The sequence below is a fragment of the Lepus europaeus genome, chromosome 2 (genome assembly GCF_033115175.1).
Source record: "Lepus europaeus isolate LE1 chromosome 2, mLepTim1.pri, whole genome shotgun sequence".
Taxonomy (NCBI): Eukaryota; Metazoa; Chordata; class Mammalia; order Lagomorpha; family Leporidae; genus Lepus; species Lepus europaeus.
Window position 1 is genome coordinate 4,118,969 of NC_084828.1, and position 17,139 is coordinate 4,136,107.

At 69.0% G+C, this 17,139-nt stretch overlaps 1 protein-coding gene across 1 annotated transcript in view; it reads right to left on the reverse strand.

Moving 5' to 3' along the window:
• Positions 1–1,538: 1,538 nt before the first annotated feature.
• The window catches only part of LOC133769640 (uncharacterized), a 37,603-nt gene continuing 22,002 nt past the window's right edge, over positions 1,539–17,139 (reverse strand). The window contains exons 15-26 of the mRNA XM_062204840.1: positions 16,601–16,793; positions 16,078–16,215; positions 13,349–13,503; positions 12,726–12,864; positions 12,111–12,309; positions 11,341–11,419; positions 10,320–10,442; positions 9,883–10,024; positions 6,872–7,030; positions 5,862–5,938; positions 4,159–4,431; positions 1,539–1,908 (exon numbers count right to left, since the gene is read on the reverse strand). Coding sequence (XP_062060824.1) covers positions 1,678–1,908; positions 4,159–4,431; positions 5,862–5,938; positions 6,872–7,030; positions 9,883–10,024; positions 10,320–10,442; positions 11,341–11,419; positions 12,111–12,309; positions 12,726–12,864; positions 13,349–13,503; positions 16,078–16,215; positions 16,601–16,793 — 1,908 coding nt within the window. The 3' untranslated portion in view covers positions 1,539–1,677. The remainder of the gene's footprint in view (positions 1,909–4,158; positions 4,432–5,861; positions 5,939–6,871; positions 7,031–9,882; positions 10,025–10,319; positions 10,443–11,340; positions 11,420–12,110; positions 12,310–12,725; positions 12,865–13,348; positions 13,504–16,077; positions 16,216–16,600; positions 16,794–17,139) is intronic.

Consider the following 17,139-nt stretch of genomic DNA (forward strand, 5'->3'; position numbering starts at 1 on the left):
CCGCAGCCCAGCGGGTCCCCATGATGTCCCAGTGATGTCCTTGTGATGACCCCGTGATGTCCCCATGATGTCCTGTGACATCCCTGTGATGTCCTCATGATGTCCTTGTGATAACCCCGTCACATCCCCATGACATCCCCGTGATGTTGCCGTGGGCCCACGTCAGGAGCGGACACTGCTGTACCCGGGGACACAGGTTCCTGCGAGGCCCTGGGCACCACGTTTCCTGTCTGGCCAGGGTGAGGCCACACCACTTCCTGCCTCAGCTCACACCCAGTGCACCGGGGCCTCCGGAGCCTGCGGAGGCCACTCCGGGGAGGCCGGCCGCCCGCCCTCTCTGGCCTCCTCCCACCATGGGGCCTGGCACATGGCAACATCGCTCGCGGAGGGCAGGCGCCCAACACCAGGGCGCTGAGAGGCCAGGGGTGGGCAGAGGCGGCCCCGTAGCCTTGGTGGGGCGCCCGCCCTGGGCACCTGTCCACGCAGCCAGGGAGCTGGGGCACACATGCAGGACGCAGGGCCGGGACGCGGGCAGTGAGGACGCACAGAGCAGCGCACTGGCCGCTCCTTGGTCACAGATCCCGTGTTGGAAAACGGCTCCTCCGCCGGGAGCTGACTCCGGAGACACGGATCTCAGCCAGGACTCAGAGCCCTCAGGCCAGCAGTGGTGCGGCGGGTGCAGCCGCCCGTGACCCCCTCCCCCATCCCATGTGGGCCCTGGTTCAAGTCCCGCTGTCCACTTCCGATCCAGCTCCCTGCTACGGCGCCTGGGAGGGAGTGGAGGATGGCCCCAGTGCCTGCCCCCTCCCATCCCATGGGGGACCCGAATGGAGCTCCTGGCTTCACCCTGGCCGGGCCTGGCTGTTGTGGCCATCTGGGGAGTGAACCAGCGGATGGAAGATGGCTCGCTCTGTGTCTGTCCCTCTCTGTGACTCTGCCTCTCAGATAAATAAATCTTTTTTGAAAGAATGAGATCTGCCTGGCAGCTGAGCGCCTGGGGACCCTCGGGGGCTTCTGCCCGGGAGCGTTTCTGGGAGGCTCCGGCGACTGGCGTCACACTGATGACCCCCAGTGCTCAGCCCTGAGCGAGGCCCTGGGCGTGCAGGAGCCACAGAGCCACCTCCATGCACCCTCCGCACTCTGGACACGGACAGGGAGGGACGGGGAGGGACGGCGCACTCTGCCCTGGGGGTGGCTGGTCAGCACAGGACCAGGTAGCTCTGCAGGTCCCGGCAGGTAACCCTGGGCCAACCGCTTCCCAGGAGTGCAGACGCCACGTCGCCCTGCACCCTCTACGCATCACAGGGGCAGGGTAACGGGGCAAAGCAGAACCCAGGCCACAGGGGACACCGCTGACCATCGCTGGTCCTGCAGCGTCCTGAGGCAGGTGCCAGCGAGGAGCGAGGGCGGGGGAATGCCCAGGGCGGCCGGGAGAGGGCGCCGCCTCTGGGAACCAGGGAGGGTCCTGCTCCCGGGCTCAGCCCCACTCCCCTGCCACTTCCAGGGGCCCCGGCCCAGAACCCAGCACAGGGCAGAGGTAGAGGCCGCACGCGTTTATTACACAGGAGGAGAGGCTGCTGCTGGTGCCCCGCGTGGCTCTGAGCTGAGCCGCGGGCTCCAGAAGGGACAGCACAGGGGGAGGCGGGGACTGCGCCCGCAGCCCGGCTGGCAGAGCCGTCAGCCCGGGAACTTGGCGAGCCGGCGCCGGGCCTGGGCCAGCCGCGCCAGCCGCTCCTTCAGGAACCTCCTCTTGGTGCTGGTGTCGCTGCGCTCTCGCAGCAGCCAGCCGCAGTTCTCCTTGTTGTGCAGCAGCTGCAGCATGGACTTCTGCAGCTCCTGCCCGTACGAGCACAGCACGAAGAACTGCACGAGCATCGGGACGAGGCTGGAGAGGCGGCTGCCCGTCTCCTGCAGGGAGAGCGGGGGCTGCAGGGGCCGCGAGAGCGCCGGGAGCCCCGACTTCCCAGGGAGGCCCAGGGAGGCCGGGAGAGGGGAGGGTGGCCGGGCGGCTGCCCTCTGCGCTCCCAGCAGCTCCCTGAGCATGGACGCGGCCGCCCACGGCAGCGGTGAGCCCGCTGGGCCAAGGTCGGGGCAGGCCGAGGACCACAGCCCACTGCCCACGACCCGCCCACAGCCCGGCCCGGCTGACATCAGGACCAGCGGGGCTGCCCCGGGCAGAGCCAGGGCGCTGGGAGCTGGGGGAGGGGCCTCGGAGCCGCCTGCAGGCACAGCGCGGGTCCCAGGCTCCCCTCTCTCCTCCCCAAGCCCCCGTGAAAGCTTCACCTCCCGGGGCGGGGACTCTCCAGGAAGCTCCTGGTCCCAGGCTGAGGGAGCTCTGCCTCTGTGTGCCTCGGTTTCCCCCTCTAGAACCGGGCCCAGGAGCATCGGCCCTGGGACAGGAACCTGGACATTCCAGACACAAAATCCATTAGGGAGCGGCCAGGCACGTGAGGAGCTCAGCCACTGTTAGCAGGAGCTGGGACAGAGCAGAGCAGGCGCTCCGTGGACAGGGCGGGGCAGGAGAGCAGAGCAGGCGCTCCGTGGATGGGGTGTGGGCACAGAGAGAGGAGCAGGCGCTCTGTGGACAGGGCGGGGCAGGAGAGAGGAGCAGGCGCTCCGTGGACGGGGCGGGGCAGGAGAGAGGAGCAGGCGCTCCGTGGACGGGGCGGGGCAGGAGAGAGGAGCAGGCGCTCCGTGGACGGGGCGGGGCAGGAGAGCGGAGCAGGCGCTCCGTGGACGGGGCGGGGCAGGAGAGAGGAGCAGGCGCTCCGTGGACGGGGCGGGGCAGGAGAGAGGAGCAGGCGCTCCGTGGACGGGGCGGGGCAGGAGAGCGGAGCAGGCCCTCCGTGGACGGGGCGGGGCAGGAGAGCGGAGCAGGCGCTCCGTGGACGGGGCGGGGCAGGAAAGAGGAGCAGGCGCTCCGTGGACGGGGCGGGGCAGGAGAGAGGAGCAGGCGCTCCGTGGACGGGGCGGGGCAGGAGAGAGGAGCAGGTGCTCCGTGGACAGGGCGGGGGCACAGAGAGGAGCAGGCGCTCTGTGGACGGGGCGGGGCAGGAGAGAGGAGCAGGCGCTCTGTGGACGGGGCGGGGCAGGAGAGCGGAGCAGGCGCTCCGTGGACAGGGCGGGGCAGGAGAGAGGAGCAGGCACGCTGTGGACAGGGTGGGGGCAGCAGAGAGAGGAGCAGGCACTGCGTGGACGGGGCAGGGGCACAGAGAGGAGCAGGCGCTCCATGGACGGGGCGTGGACAGCACACGTCTGCAGGGACACAGCTCAGGGGCAGCTGTGCCCAGGAAAGCGCCAGGCACAGAAGGACAGGTGGGGGCTCCGCCTGCCTGCGGGAGGTCCTGGAGCAGCCTCCTGCAGCGAGCCGACGGGGGAGGGGCATGGGGCTGGGAGGGCGGGGCCCGAGCCTGGCTCTCAGGCTGGGCAGAGGCCCCATCCAGGAGGCGGCCAGCGCAGGTGACGCCCGAGAACACGGACGTGCTGCAGCCTGCGGGCCACGTGCGGGTCCAGCGTGGGGCATTTCACGGCGGTCCCAGCAGGAAGGACGGGGAGCTGGGGCCCTGCGCTGGGGCGGGGAGAAGCAGCCGCACACGCCGCGGCCCCCCCAGTCAGCAGGAAGCAGTGTGACTCGGCTTGGAGCCCTGCTGCTCCGTTCGGTCTCCCGCTGCTGCCCCGGAGCACAGACGGGTGGCTCGGCTCGGCCTCAGCCCGAGGACGCCCATGCTGGCCTCTGGGGCAGCCCCGCCCCGTCGGCTGCAGGTCCCAGCGCTGGGGCGGGGAGCATCTGGTCACCCAGGAGGTCCCGGGGGTTCACCTGGCCGCACCCTCACTGCCCATGCACCCCCTGAGCTGCGCTGTGCCCCTGCCCCCAGCCACGTGGCCCAGTGGACAGCTGCCGCCCACTGAGCTGCAGGGCCCGGCCAGGCTGCATGGAGACCTCTAGGAAGTCCCCGGCCCGGAGGAGAAAGCAGGCCAAGGGCACGCAAAGTCCCCGCCTCTGCTGTGTGCCTGGCGTCCAGCTGCTCCCAAGGGGCACAGCCAGGGGTGGGGGGGGATGGAGCTGGCGGTGCTGCCCCCAGAGACGGGACAGAGCGAGGCCCGCAGGAGGCCCCGCAGGAGGGCAGGAGAAGCCCTGGCCCGCGCTCCCAGGCTCACCTGGTAGTAGGCAACCAAGTGCTCTATGATTTCGGCCAAGGAGCAGGAGTCCTGGGAGGAGCCGAATCCGGAGGAGGAGGAGCCGAATCCGAAGGAGGAGCCGCCGAACTTCTGAGACTTCTTTTCCTCCTCCGCCTCGGCCTCCCGGACCTTCTTCAGCGCGCCCCGGTACACCTGGTCCTGGCAGTAGACAACCTGCTCCACCTGGAAGTGCAGCCGGATGGCGCGCTCGGCCTGCTTCTCCTGCTCTAGGCGGATGTCCTCGATTTTGGACTGGGGAGGAGACAGCACAGGCAGGGGTAGGGAAGGAGCCGGCGTCACAGGGATGCAGGTGCCCGCAGGGCCTCAGGCGGGGGGAGCCCAGGGGAGGGGACGCTGCTGCCAGTGGGGCTCCCCAGGGAGGCTTGAGCCTGCTGGAAGCAGACCCCGCCCCAGCCCCAGTCCCCCAATCCCTGCTCCACACCTGAGCTGACCCCACCCTGTGCCTGAAATGAAGCCCCAGACCCCGCCCCACACTTGAGCAGACTCCGCCCCAATGCCCCAGTCCTCCAATCCCCACCCCGTACTGAGAAGACCGCGCCATAGCCCCCTCCCCACACCTGAGCTGACCCTTCTCCAATCCCCCAGTCCCCATCCAAGCCTGAGCTGGCTCCGCCCCAGCCCCAGTCCCCGCCCCACGCCTGAGATGACACTTCCCCAATCCCCCAGTCCCCGCCCTGCGCCTGAGCTGACCCCGCCCCAGCCCCAGTGCCCTCAGCACACCTGATCTGGCTCCGCCCCACACCTGAGCTGGCTCCACCCCAGCCCCAGCCCCAGTCCCCAGCCTAAGATGGCCCCGCCCCAGCCCCAGTCCCCGCCCCGCGCCTGAGCTTGCTGCACCCCAGCCCCAGTCTCCGCCCCCCCGCCTGACACCTGAGCTGGCTCCGCCCCACACCTGAGCTGGCTCCACCCCAGCCCCAGTCCCCGCCCCGTGCCTGAGCTGGCCCCGCCCCAGCCCCAGTCCCCGCCCCATGCCTGAGCTGGCCCCGCCCCAGCCCCAGTCCCCTCCCCACACCTGAGCTGACCCTTCTCCAATCCCCCAGTCCCCATCCAAGCCTGAGCTGGCTCCGCCCCAGCCCCAGTCCCCTCAGCACACCTGATCTGGCTCCGCCCCACACCTGAGCTGGCTCCACCCCAGCCCCAGTCCCCGCCCCACACCTGAGCTGGCTCCGCCCCACACCTGAGCTGGCTCCGCCCTAGCGCCAGTCCCCGCCCCCCGTCTGAGATGGCCCCGCCCCAGCCTGGGCCCTCTGAGGACACTGCTCTCAAGCCTAGGACTCAGCCCTGTCCGCCTCTCCTGTGGGGCTCGGACGCCTGCTGGGGAGGAGGCCACGGTCAGCAGGGCGTCCACGGGGAGGGGGTGGGGCCAGGGCGACCTCAGCCAAGTGCCCGGGACCCCTGCTGGCCTCTGCGGGATGCCTCACCCAGGGCGTGAGGGACCCTTGGCCTAGGGGACACAGGGCAGCAGGTGTGTCCTCCGCCCCCTCACTGGGATGACAGCCTCATGGTGGGGGAGGGTCTCCTGTGTCTCACTTCACAGAGGAGCCCCCAGGGCACAGCCAGGGAGGAGCCCCCGGGCCCTGCACCTGGGGGAGGCGGGGCCGCCCCCCCCACACCCACCCCGGCTCTGGCTCTGGGCTGGGCCTGCCGCGGGCAGGGTTTACCTTGGTGGTCTTGTGCAGGTTGAAGAACTCGTGGAAGTTTCTCTCTGACACATCTGTGAAGGCGGCGCGCACCATGTCTGAGGGCGCAGGAACGGCCAGGAGCACCGAGCAGAGCAGGAGGCCACAAAATGGTCAGAGACGCCGGCCCGGCCCCTGGGCTCAGGACCGTCGGGGGAGAGCCCGGCCCCTCCCCTGCCCGGGCCTGGCAGCCTGCGCCCACGGCGTTCACCCTAAGTCCACAGGGGCCCAAGAACGTGATGTCCCGTGGGCTCCTAGAGCATCACCTTTCCTAAGAGCTGCCCAGCGTCTCCACGCCCACACGTGCACCTCAGCACACACCAGGGGCAGCCCCGCATGGACACCAGGCACCCACAGCACGGGCACCTGCTGTGCAATGCACCTGTCCACTGTGTGCCCTCGTGTGCTGGGACCTGAGAGCCACACAGGCCACGGGCCCATGGGGCCCTCGCTCCGGGAGCCGGCCTGTGGTTCTGCAGCTCAGACACGCGTGTGGGAGGGGCCGCACGGGCCTCACGGGACCCGGCATGGACACAGGAGTTGGTTTTGCCTCCGCCGCACACAGACTTTACTCAGAACAGGCGCCGTCCATGAACTTGGGAAGACCCCGCGCTGGGGATCCTGCAGCCTTCTGGTGGGGCGGTGGATCTTACACACCAGCTTCTGGCGTGCAAATGTCCACACCACAAGCACCTGTCACCTGGGTGACCCGCCCACATCACACACACCTGTCACCTGTGGCCCACCCACACCACACCCACCTGTCCCCTGTGGTCCGCCCACACCACACCCACCTGTCCCCTGTGGGACACGCCCACACCACACCCACCTGTCCCCTGTGGTCCGCCCACACCACACCCACCTGTCCCCTGTGACCTGCCCACACCACACACACCTGTCCCCTGTGGCCTACCCACATCACACACACCTGTCCCCTGTGACCTGCCCACACCACACTCACCTGTCCCGTGGCCCGCCCACACCACACCCACCTGTCGCCCTGTGCAGCATGTCCTGAGCCGGCAGCTCTAGGGCTCTGATCTGCTGTTTCACGATCGTCTCAAACGTCTTAAAGTTCACGAAGCCCGGCAGCTCTCGGCCACGGTACTGTTTCTCAAACTTCCACAGCTGGCTCCGGATGTTACAAGAACCTGCGTGGGGAAGAGCAGCTCTGACTCCTCAGGCGATCGTCCGCGTTTCCAGACGCCATTCCACTCTGGGTCCGGGGCGTGAGAGTGCCAAGGAAACAGGAAGTCGGCTCGAGCCCCAGACGGAGCAGTGCCTGGAGGTGCGGGGAAGACCTCCGTTCCAGGTCCGGTCCCTGTCCCCAGGGCGGCAGAGAGAGGGCCCAGGCCGGGAGAGCAGCGTGGACAGCAGCAAACCCAGCGAGACTTCGCCACAGCCCTGCACCGCCCGAGATGCCGCCCGGGGCCAGGGAGCAGCGGCACAGCCTTGACACTGGAACCTGTGCACCTCAGGTGGGAACCGTCACCGTCACTGTCACCACCCGAAGACGTGGCCCTGGGCGCAGCAGGTGTGGCCGTGGACACTGGACCTGGCCACCGTGGTAGGGATGGTCACAGCAGAGGGACAGTGGCCAGGGCATAGCAGGTGTGGCCGTGGACACTGGACCTGGCCCACCGCGGTGGGTATGGTCACAGCTGAGGGACAGTGGCTGGGGCGCAGCAGGTGTGGCCGTGGACACTGGACCTGGCCCACCACGGTGGGTATGGTCACAGCAGAGGGACAGCAGCCAGGTTGCAGCAGGAGTGGCCGTGGACACTGGACCTGGCCACCGTGGTGGGTATGCTCACAGCTGAGGGACAGTGGCCGGGGCACAGTAGGTGTGGCTGTGGACACTGGACCTGGCCCACCACGGTGGGTGTGGTCACAGCTGAGGCACAGCGGCCAGGGCATAGCAGGTGTGGCCGTGGACACTGGACCTGGCCCACTGCGGTGGGTATGGTCACAGCAGAGGGACAGTGGCCGGGGCACAGCAGGTGTGGCCGTGGACACTGGACCTGGCCCACCACAGTGGGTGTGGTCACAGCTGAGGGACAGTGGCCAGGGCATAGCAGGTGTGGCCGTGGACACTGGACCTGACCCTCCGTGGTGGGTATGGTCACAGCTGAGGGACAGTGGCCGGGGTGCAGCAGGTGCACTGCGTGATGGGAGCCCCTTTGGGAACCTGGGGTCTTTTCACTCTCTGCTCCCCAGGCGGTGGAGGGACCCTGCAGGGCTGGAGCCTCCCAAGGGCCCCCTCCCCACCCCACCGAGTGAAGAACGGGGGTGGAGCCTGGCGCCCCCTGCTGGCTGGTGGTTGCCCCCAGGAGTGATCACAGAGGAGAAATCCCTAGAGGAGCCCCCCCCCATGCAGGCAGAAGAGGCCTTTGCTGTAGTCAAGGCTGTGCCCGGTGTGCTCCGCCCTTGGCCACACCCACGTGCTCACACCTGGCGGCCACCAGGACTCCCTACCCGTCTCGCGCTCCAGCCACAGGAGCAAGGGTGCCTCTATCTCATCTCTATGGATTCGCCCATCTGGACGCTGCCTGGGGTGGCCCGGGCCCCAGCAGCCACGCTGCCTGCCTCCTGGGCCCCTGCAGACCCAGGGTGCAGCTGCGTGTCTGCCTCCGTGGCTGCCATGATGGAATCCCCATGATGGAGGCCCCAGGAGGTGCATGGGGCCACGTCCATGGCACTGCGTCATCACACAGGCCCTGGGTTCCTCTCCATGGGCCATGTCCACGGCACTGCATGATCACACAGGCATGGGTTCCTCTCCGTGGGCCATGTCCACGGCACTGCGTCATCACACAGGCCCTGGGTTCCTCTCCGTGGGCCACCCCACAGCACTGCGTCATCACACAGGCGTGGGTTCATCTCCGTGGGCCACGTCCACAGCACTGCGTCATCACACAGGCGTGGGTTCCTCTCCGTGGGCCACGTCCACGGCACTGTGTCATCACACAGGCGTGGGTTCCTCTCCGTGAGCCACGTCCACGGCACTGCGTCATCACACAGGCCCTGGGTTCCTCTCCGTGGGCCATGTCCACGGCACTGTGTCATCACACAGGCGTGGGTTCCTCTCCGTGGGCCACGTCCACAGCACTGCGTCATCACACAGGCGTGGGTTCCTCTCCGTGGGCCACGTCCACGGCACTGCATGATCACACAGGTGTGGGTTCCTCTCCATGGGCCACGTCCACGATACTGCATCATCACACAGGTGTGGGTTCTGCTCTGTGGGCCACGTCCACAGCACTGCGTCATCACACAGGCGTGGGTTCCTCTCCGTGGGCCACGTCCACAACACTGCGTCATCACACAGGCGTGGGTTCCTCTCCGTGGGCCATGTCCACGATACTGCGTCATCACACAGGCGTGGGTTCCTCTCCGTGGGCCACGTCCACAGCACTGCATCATCACACAGGCGTGGGTTCTGCTCCTTGGAGGAGGACGGCAGCTCCCGCGGCCGCCTGGCTCCGGCCGGTCCATGCCCATCCTCTCTGCACTCAGACACTGGCTGACCCGGGCCAGTGACAGGAACGGGACAAACGGGGAGTTTGTGTCCCTAGCTCCTCACCGCGCCCACCCTCACCACCTGCGTGCGTCTCCTCCTCTGGCCCAGCCCCCACCCCGGTCTGTGACCGCATTGCTGCTGTGCCCTGTCTCTGCGCCCCAACTCCAGTGCCGAAACCTGACCCCCAGCGTGGTGGGGCAGGAGGGGCGTCTCTGGGCAGCGCTGAGGTCGCAGGGCTCTGCCCTCCCCAAGGGGACCCTGCCTTGACCCAGGTGCACCAGGGGCTCTTCCGACCATCCCCACGCAAGGACACCACCAGGGGGCGCTGTCTGTGGGGCGGGGCAGACAGAGCTCCCCCGGACAGGGATCTGGTGGAGCCGGGACTGGGTCCTGCCAGCCTCCAGAACCAGGACAGGGAGGCCCCGCTGTCCGCCGATCACCGGTGACGGCTCCGGGCCAGCCCCCGTGGGCCGCGACACTCACCTGCCTTGAAATTCTTCTCGACCACGCTTTCCCATTTGCAGAACTCGGCCCTCAGCTTGGTGAAGAGCCGGCTGTCGTCCTCCTGGACCACCTCCTCCCCTTGCACGAGGGCAGTGACGTCCTGGTTAAATGCGTTGATTTTCTGTGGCGGGGACAAGCACCGGGGTCAGGAGAGGTGCAGGCACACTCCTGGGCTGGTATGCACCATGTGCACGCGGGGTGGGGACCCACTCCCCTGACCGCCCGGGGGTCCTGGGTGGGCTCAGGGCCACAGCCAATGAGTGAGCGACTGTCTCCTGCAGGCCCCGCCTCCCGGGCCCAGCCCTCCCCTCCCACTGGTTCCCTGCCCTGTCGGTCTTTTAGGACTAAGAGGGCCTGCTGCACTCAGATCTGGGCCTTGCATGCAGTCGGGGCAGCTGTGGGCGGGCCGCGCTCACGTCAATCAGGAAGAGCAGCCTGTCGCTGTCGTCCTCGGGGATGTCTACGCCCAACTTCTGCAGCTCCTCAGAGCACTGCTCGTGGTTCTGCTTGATCTGCTTCTCCAACAGGGGCAGCGTTTTCTGCGGAGGGGAGAAAGGCCGGATGTGCGGCAAGCCCCAGAGAGGGTGGCGGCCCGGCTCCTCTGCACGGGGCGCGGCTCCCCTGAGGGCACCTCCCGCCCCTGGGGCCTATCCAGAGGGGCCCAGGGCAGCCCGGCCTCCTTCCAGCCCCAGGCCCAGCTCCTCGGAAGCTGCTGGGCACCAGGCCCAGGCGCCCGCGTGGCCTGGAGGCCGCCCCAGAAGAGCAGCCACTGCCGCGACCAGGCCACGGGAGCTCCTGCAGGCAGCACAGAGACCCCGTGTGGGGCAGGTCCTGCACAGGGACCCCCGGACCACTGCAGATCTGCAAACCTCAACAAGAAGTGGCCGGGAACTTCTGCTCCTGGCCACACGGTGGCGCCAACAGGCCCAGCCCTCCTGCTCCATGAGCAGCCATGTGCGAGAGCAAGACTCCAGGACCGGGCCTCAAGGCACTGGTCCAGAGGAGACCTGACCTGCCCCGCCTGGACCCGAGCTGCTGTGGAAGCCCGGGCGGGGGTCCGATACCCGAGCGCCCGCCTCCCGCATGAGGGGGCCCAGGCAGCTCCCCACTCACACTCGGCTCAGGGACATCGACCTGCAGGCCCGGGGCTCCCTGGCCACGCACGGAGGACTCGAACTGTGGCCCAGAGCTGAGCAGAAAGAGCCCAGGCGAGCTCTGACACACAGCCAGCCCCAGATGGCCCCCTTGCCCACGCCCACCTGGCTGGGGGTCCCCAACTGCCCCCGCTGAGGACTGAAAGTGGGGCACGCTGGCGGCTCCCAGAGTCAGGCCTTCCCTCCTGAACCCCAGCTTGCACCCAGGCTTCCGGGAAGGCCCCGAGGCCGGCACTGCAGCCCTGTGCCGGGCTCCGCCAGGAGAGTGCCCTCGCGTGCTTACACAGATGTGCTCGATCAGCTCGGTGCTCAGTCTCTCGGCCAGGCTGGACACCGTGGCCCTGCCCTCCTCCAGAAGAACCCTGCACAGAACACAGAGAGGGGGCCGGGTCGGAGCCGGGCCCGCACAGAACACGGAGGCGGGGCCGGGCCGGAGCCGGGCCTGCACAGAGCCCGCACAGAACACGGAGACGGGGCCGGGCCGGAGCCGGGCCTGCACAGAGCCCGCACAGAACACGGAGACGGGGCCGGGCCGGAGCCGGGCCCGCACAGAACACGGAGACGGGGCCGGGCCGGAGCCGGGCCTGCACAGAGCCCGCACAGAACACGGAGACGGGGCCGGGCCGGAGCCGGGCCTGCACAGAGCCCGCACAGAACACGGAGACGGGGCCGGGTCGGAGCCGGGCCTGCACAGAACACGGAGACGGGGCCGGGCCGGAGCCGGGCCTGCACAGAGCCCGCACAGAACACGGAGACGGGGCCGGGCCGGAGCCGGGCCTGCACAGAGCCCGCACAGAACACGGAGACGGGGCCGGGCCGGAGCCGGGCCCGCACAGAACACGGAGATGGGGCCGGGTTGGAGCCGAGATGGGGCCGGGTCGGAGCCGGGCCCGCACAGAACACGGAGACGGGGCCGGGTCGGAGCCAGGCCGGCACGGCTCCTCCTGCTGTGGGGTGGCTGGATCAGAACCAGGCCTGAGAGGCCCCTCCTGCTGGGGGGTGGCTGGGTCGGAACCAGGCCTGTGAGGCCAGCGGGGGCCCGGCGCCGCGCACCTGAAGTGGGGGTGCTCCTGGAAGAAGGCCCGCTCCTTCTGCAGGGCCTGCTCCAGGCTCAGCCGCTCCTGGATGTCCTGCTGCCCGCGGCACTTCACCACCGTGTAGCCCTTCTTCAGGTGGAACACGAGGTTCCGCGCCACGTCCACCACCTTGTCCTCCGTGCCCCTGTCCACCAGGTCAGGCTTCGTCAGGATGCCTGCGGGCAGGGACTTCCGGTCAGAGCCGCCCCGGCCCTGCGCCCCGGGAAAGCTCAGCGCAGGGCCGGCCACGGGCGCCTGGTTCCTCCCCGCCTGGCTTCCTGGAGATGAACCCCCGACAGCCTAGGGGGAGAGCGGCAGGGGCCCCGCGGAAGAGGCTCTGGCCACACTCCTTCCCCTGGCCCCAGGACAGACAGGCCGCCCTCTGAGTCTCCCCACTGGGCCTGCTGATGCAGGAAGACAGGGGCCACGCGTCACCTGGGACCCCGAGATGTCAGGGGAGCTGCTGGCCATGGCCTCCCTGGGCACCCTCAGCAGGTGCACCTGGGCAGAGCCGCGCCCGCACGCCCGCCCGTCTGGATTCCTGGGGTGCGCCCCCCGCACCCCCTGCAGGCTCAGCCCCGCGCCTTCTCACCGATGGTCCTGTCCCCCTCGGGGTCCACCTCCTGGGCCATGCTCAGTGCCTCGGTGGTGGCGATGTCCACGTTGCTGGGGACCACGACCAGGTTGATGGTCTCCTGCCTCTGGATGTATTTCCTGATGAGCGCCTTGATCTGCACAGGGACGAGAGGGGCCCCGAGACTCCGTGACGCAGCGACTCCCTGGGCCCGGCCGTGCCCTGGCCTCACCCAGACTCCCAGGGGTGGCACCTGCGGAGCCCTGAGCCCCGGGGCTCCTGCCCGGACGGCTGGGGGCCGAGCCTCAGAGTTACCACGGGGCCTCAGCCCAGCTGCTCTCCCCGGGACCAGCCTCGCGCTGCAAAACACGAGGCTGCACCTGCTGCTGCCCTCTCCAGGTGAGGCTCTGGTGCCATAACCACGCCCACTGCTGATGCTCCTCCTCCCACAGGCCCCGCCCCACCCTGTGTTAGACACCCCCGCTGCCCCCAGCCACAGCCAGGCCTGGAGAGCAAACCACGGTGCCCCACTTCCTCAGAGGTTCCCACTGAGCCGGCCGGAGGACCTGGCCACAGGCCCCGACTCGCCACTGCCCCCCCCAGGCGCGCCCAGGCCCGGGGGAACGGAGCGGGCGTCTCACCTGGTGCCCGATGTCCGCGGGCTGGCCGCCCACGGCCACCCTGGTGATGCCGGGCAGGTCGATGAGGGTCAGGTCCGGGACGAGCGGGGAGCTGACCTCCAGGCTGATGAGCTCGGAGCTGATCCCCAGCCCCTCCCCGGCGATCACGTTCTGGGCTGCAGGAGGCACAGGGAGCGGCGGGGCTCGGGCTGGCACCTGCTCCCCTGGGAGAGGCCCCCGCGGCTCCTGCCAAGGCCCAGGGCTGGGGAGGAGCGGGGTGCACAGCTCGCTCTCCCCGGTCAGAGCCAAAGCCCAGGCACTGCTCCTCTGAGGGCTGACGCCTGGGGTCAGAGCCCCATGTCCTCACAGCCCCCAGAGGTCCTGTCCTCGGGAGGGCGGGGAGGTGAAGGCTTCCTGAGACCCCCGAGTTCCCCCTGAGGTCACAGCAAAGGAGGGAAAACCACAGGAAGCAGGGGATTCCTGGATGGGAACTGCCAGGCTCCGCGGGGACCTGGCCTGCGTGGGCCTGAGCCACGCCGGGCATCGCGGCCAAGACTTGGCTGTGGCCTGCTCCATCCTTAGACCCGCAGGTGCAGGTGCAGGTGCACGTACAGGGCCCGGGTCTGCGTGTGCAGCCTGGCAGCCGAGCGTCCTCTCTCTCTGCCCACGGGGCACCAGCACCCACCCGGGCTGGGACCACAGCCACGTACGCGGCGCCCCATCTGCTGGGATCCCCTGCGGCGGCTGGCCCGCGCCGTGGGCCTGCAGCTAAGTTCTGGCCGGGGCTCCTGCGAGAGTGCTGGGGGCAGCTCCAGGGAGGCCGAAATCAGCCGGGACGGGCCTGTTCCCCTTGGCCCACTGGCAGGAAGGTGGCCATGCCGACAGCGCCGCAAGGGCTTCAGTGACAAAGGCCACGCCCTCTGGAGCCTCAAGGCTGAGACCACAGCCCCAGTGCAGCTCTGGCCCGCCCCCTGCAGGCGCCCCGGAGAGGGCGGAAGCTCCTGTGTGCTGTCCACCACGCTGACCGCCACCCGTGTGCATGGTGACACCACTGTCCCTTCCGTCCTGCAGCCACACCCACGGGCAGGGTCATCTCCCCGTGTCCCCCGTCAAGGCAGGGTCTGCTCCTCACAGCTGGGCTCGCCCTGGGACACTGGCCCGCGGCCCTCGTGCCACATGATGACCACAGTGATGCAGGGCCTGCAAGACCTGCCCCGCGCACCTCTGGGACTGACCCTGGGTGGGGAGGGCCTGGCCACTCCTCCTGAGCCCAGCCACGCCCCCAGCACCTTCCCTGCTGGTCCACTGACATGTGAGACAGACACGGACAGCCCTGGGGCTGGGCTCGCCGACACGCGGTCCTGTGTGCAGCCACAGCCGGCCTCACCCACAGCACGGAAAGAGTGCCATGTCCGTGTCTGTGTCTGTGTCCACATCCGTGTCTGTGTCCATGTCTGTGTCCGTGTCTGTGTCCATGTCTGTGTCCATGTCCGTGTGCACGTCCGTGTCCTTGTCCGCGGAGGCCTGGACTCAGGAGCTCCACCCACGCCGCCCACCGCAGGCCCGGGCCAGCCTCTCCCTCTGCCCGGCTCCACAGCAGCCAGAGGAGCTGGGAGGCGCCGTCACTCGGGAGCCTCCTGCGGCCGCTGCTCGGAGGCGCTCGGGGCTCCCCGGGGCTGCCCTGGCTCCCGGTCCAGGGGTCAGCGCACAGGGCGTCTCCGCAGGTGGCATGTGGAAATCCCGTGTCCACAGCACAGACATCTCCAGGAACTTCAGAAGACGCTTGTGCGAATGAACTCCAGAGTTGTCATGACAGAACTTATTTTTAATTCTGTATTTTCTTGAACTTTAAAAATTATTATTTTTTTATTTGGGAGGCTGACAGTCCGTGTCTGTAGGCTCTCAGCCCTGGGACCCTCAGCCCTGGACCCTCAGCCCTGGACCCTCAGCCCTGGCACCCTCAGCCCTGGCCCCTCAGCCCTGGGCCCTCAGCCCTGGGACCCTCAGCCCTGTGCACCCTCAGCCCTGGGGCCCTCAGCCCTGGGACCCTCAGCCCTGTGAACCCTCAGCCCTGGGACCCTCAGCCCTGGGACCCTCAGCCCTGGACCCTCAGCCCTGGGACCCTCAGCCCTGGGACCCTCAGCCCTGGGGCCCTCAGCCCTGGGACCCTCAGCCCTGTGCACCCTCAGCCCTGGGACCCTCAGCCCTGGACCCTCAGCCCTGGGGCCCTCAGCCCTGGACCCTCAGCCCTGTGCACCCTCAGCCCTGGGACCCTCAGCCCTGGGACCCTCAGCCCTGGACCCTCAGCCCTGGACCCTCAGCCCTGTGCACCCTCAGCCCTGGGACCCTCAGCCCTGGGACCCTCAGCCCTGGACCCTCAGCCCTGGGGCCCTCAGCCCTGTGCACCCTCAGCCCTGGGACCCTCAGCCCTGGACCCTCAGCCTGGGCCAGCCCTTGTACAGGACCTCGCGAGGAGTCCCGCCCCACACGACCCCGTCAGTCCGCAGAGGGCCCAGGGTCCGAGTGTTTCTGGGTCACAGGGCTCTCGGTGCATCCTGACTCGGGCAGGACGCTGCTGTCAGATCCACCCCGGGCCCGGGGCTCATGCAGCGAAGGGACAAAACCCCCAGGGAGCTGAGTGCCCCTGGGGAGGGGTCCCCAAGGGAGCGGCAGTGCCCAGGATGGGGCGGGCGGTCTCGGGAGCCCCACCACCACCACCGCCCAGCAGGGGAGGAGGCCCAGGCTCTCACCTTTAGTCACTGCCGGCTCCACCTGCGCGGGGTCAGAGAGCTCCACCTCCTGCTCCTGGTAGCTGACCCGGCCCCTCCACTCGGCTTCCGGGGGCAGCTTCTTCAGCCTCAGCACCAGAGGGCAGCGCGTGACAATGCCTAGGGGCCAGGCCCGGTCAGCTGGCACCTGCCCCTGGCCTGCAGGCCTGAGCCCGTGCTTGTCAACCCCCTGCGGTCCCCGCTGGGGGGACGGTGGGTGACGAGGCAGAACCTCACGCCGCCCCCTTGCTGCTCACACATGCTCTCTGCGTGACCTCAGGAACCGCCTTGGACACGCAGCCCGGCGCCGTCTGACCCCAGGACCCGCAGGCTTCCTCAGGCTGCCTGGTCCTCCCCGTGCCCGGTGGGAAACCCCTGGAGGCTCGAAGCCCCCACTCTGCTCCACCAGGGTGGCCCTGCTCCCCGCCCTCCCCGACAGAGCGCCTGCCAGGGCCGTCTCTGCCCCGCGTCCGGACTGTCCCGGAAGGAGAGGGAGGGTCCTCACCGCTGCCCCTGGGGAGGGCCACGCCCGACAGGGCCTCCAGCACGGAGCTCTTGCCCGAGCTCTGGTCCCCGATGACCGCGATGGCGGGCAGCGCCAGGTCCTGCTCCACGCCCAGGGCCCGCAGGGAGTCGATGAGGTCGATGCACGGGCGCACCCTCTCCTCGTACTGGGCGCACAGGTTGTTCTCCGGCCCCTGCGGACGGGAACGCAGAGGACTCTGGGCAGCCGTGGGTGCAACGTCAGAGCAGCCAGCCCCAGCGAGCCCCAGCAAGTACGGAATTCTCCAAGGAGAGCAGGCGCGGGAGGGGAAGAGCATCCCGGGAGAGGCTTCTCGGGTGTCTTCACGCGTCGTGGAAACACAAAGCAAAGACCCAGGGACCTCCTGAGCCCCGACCCGGGAACGGGAGGGCACTGCACCGGGCACCTGGACCAAACTGCTCACAACCAGCGCTAGAAACCCCGCGAGGAACGCGGCCCCCACGTGTGGTGCTGGCCTCCCATAGGGCGCCTGTTTGAGTCCCGGCTGCTCCACTTCTGAT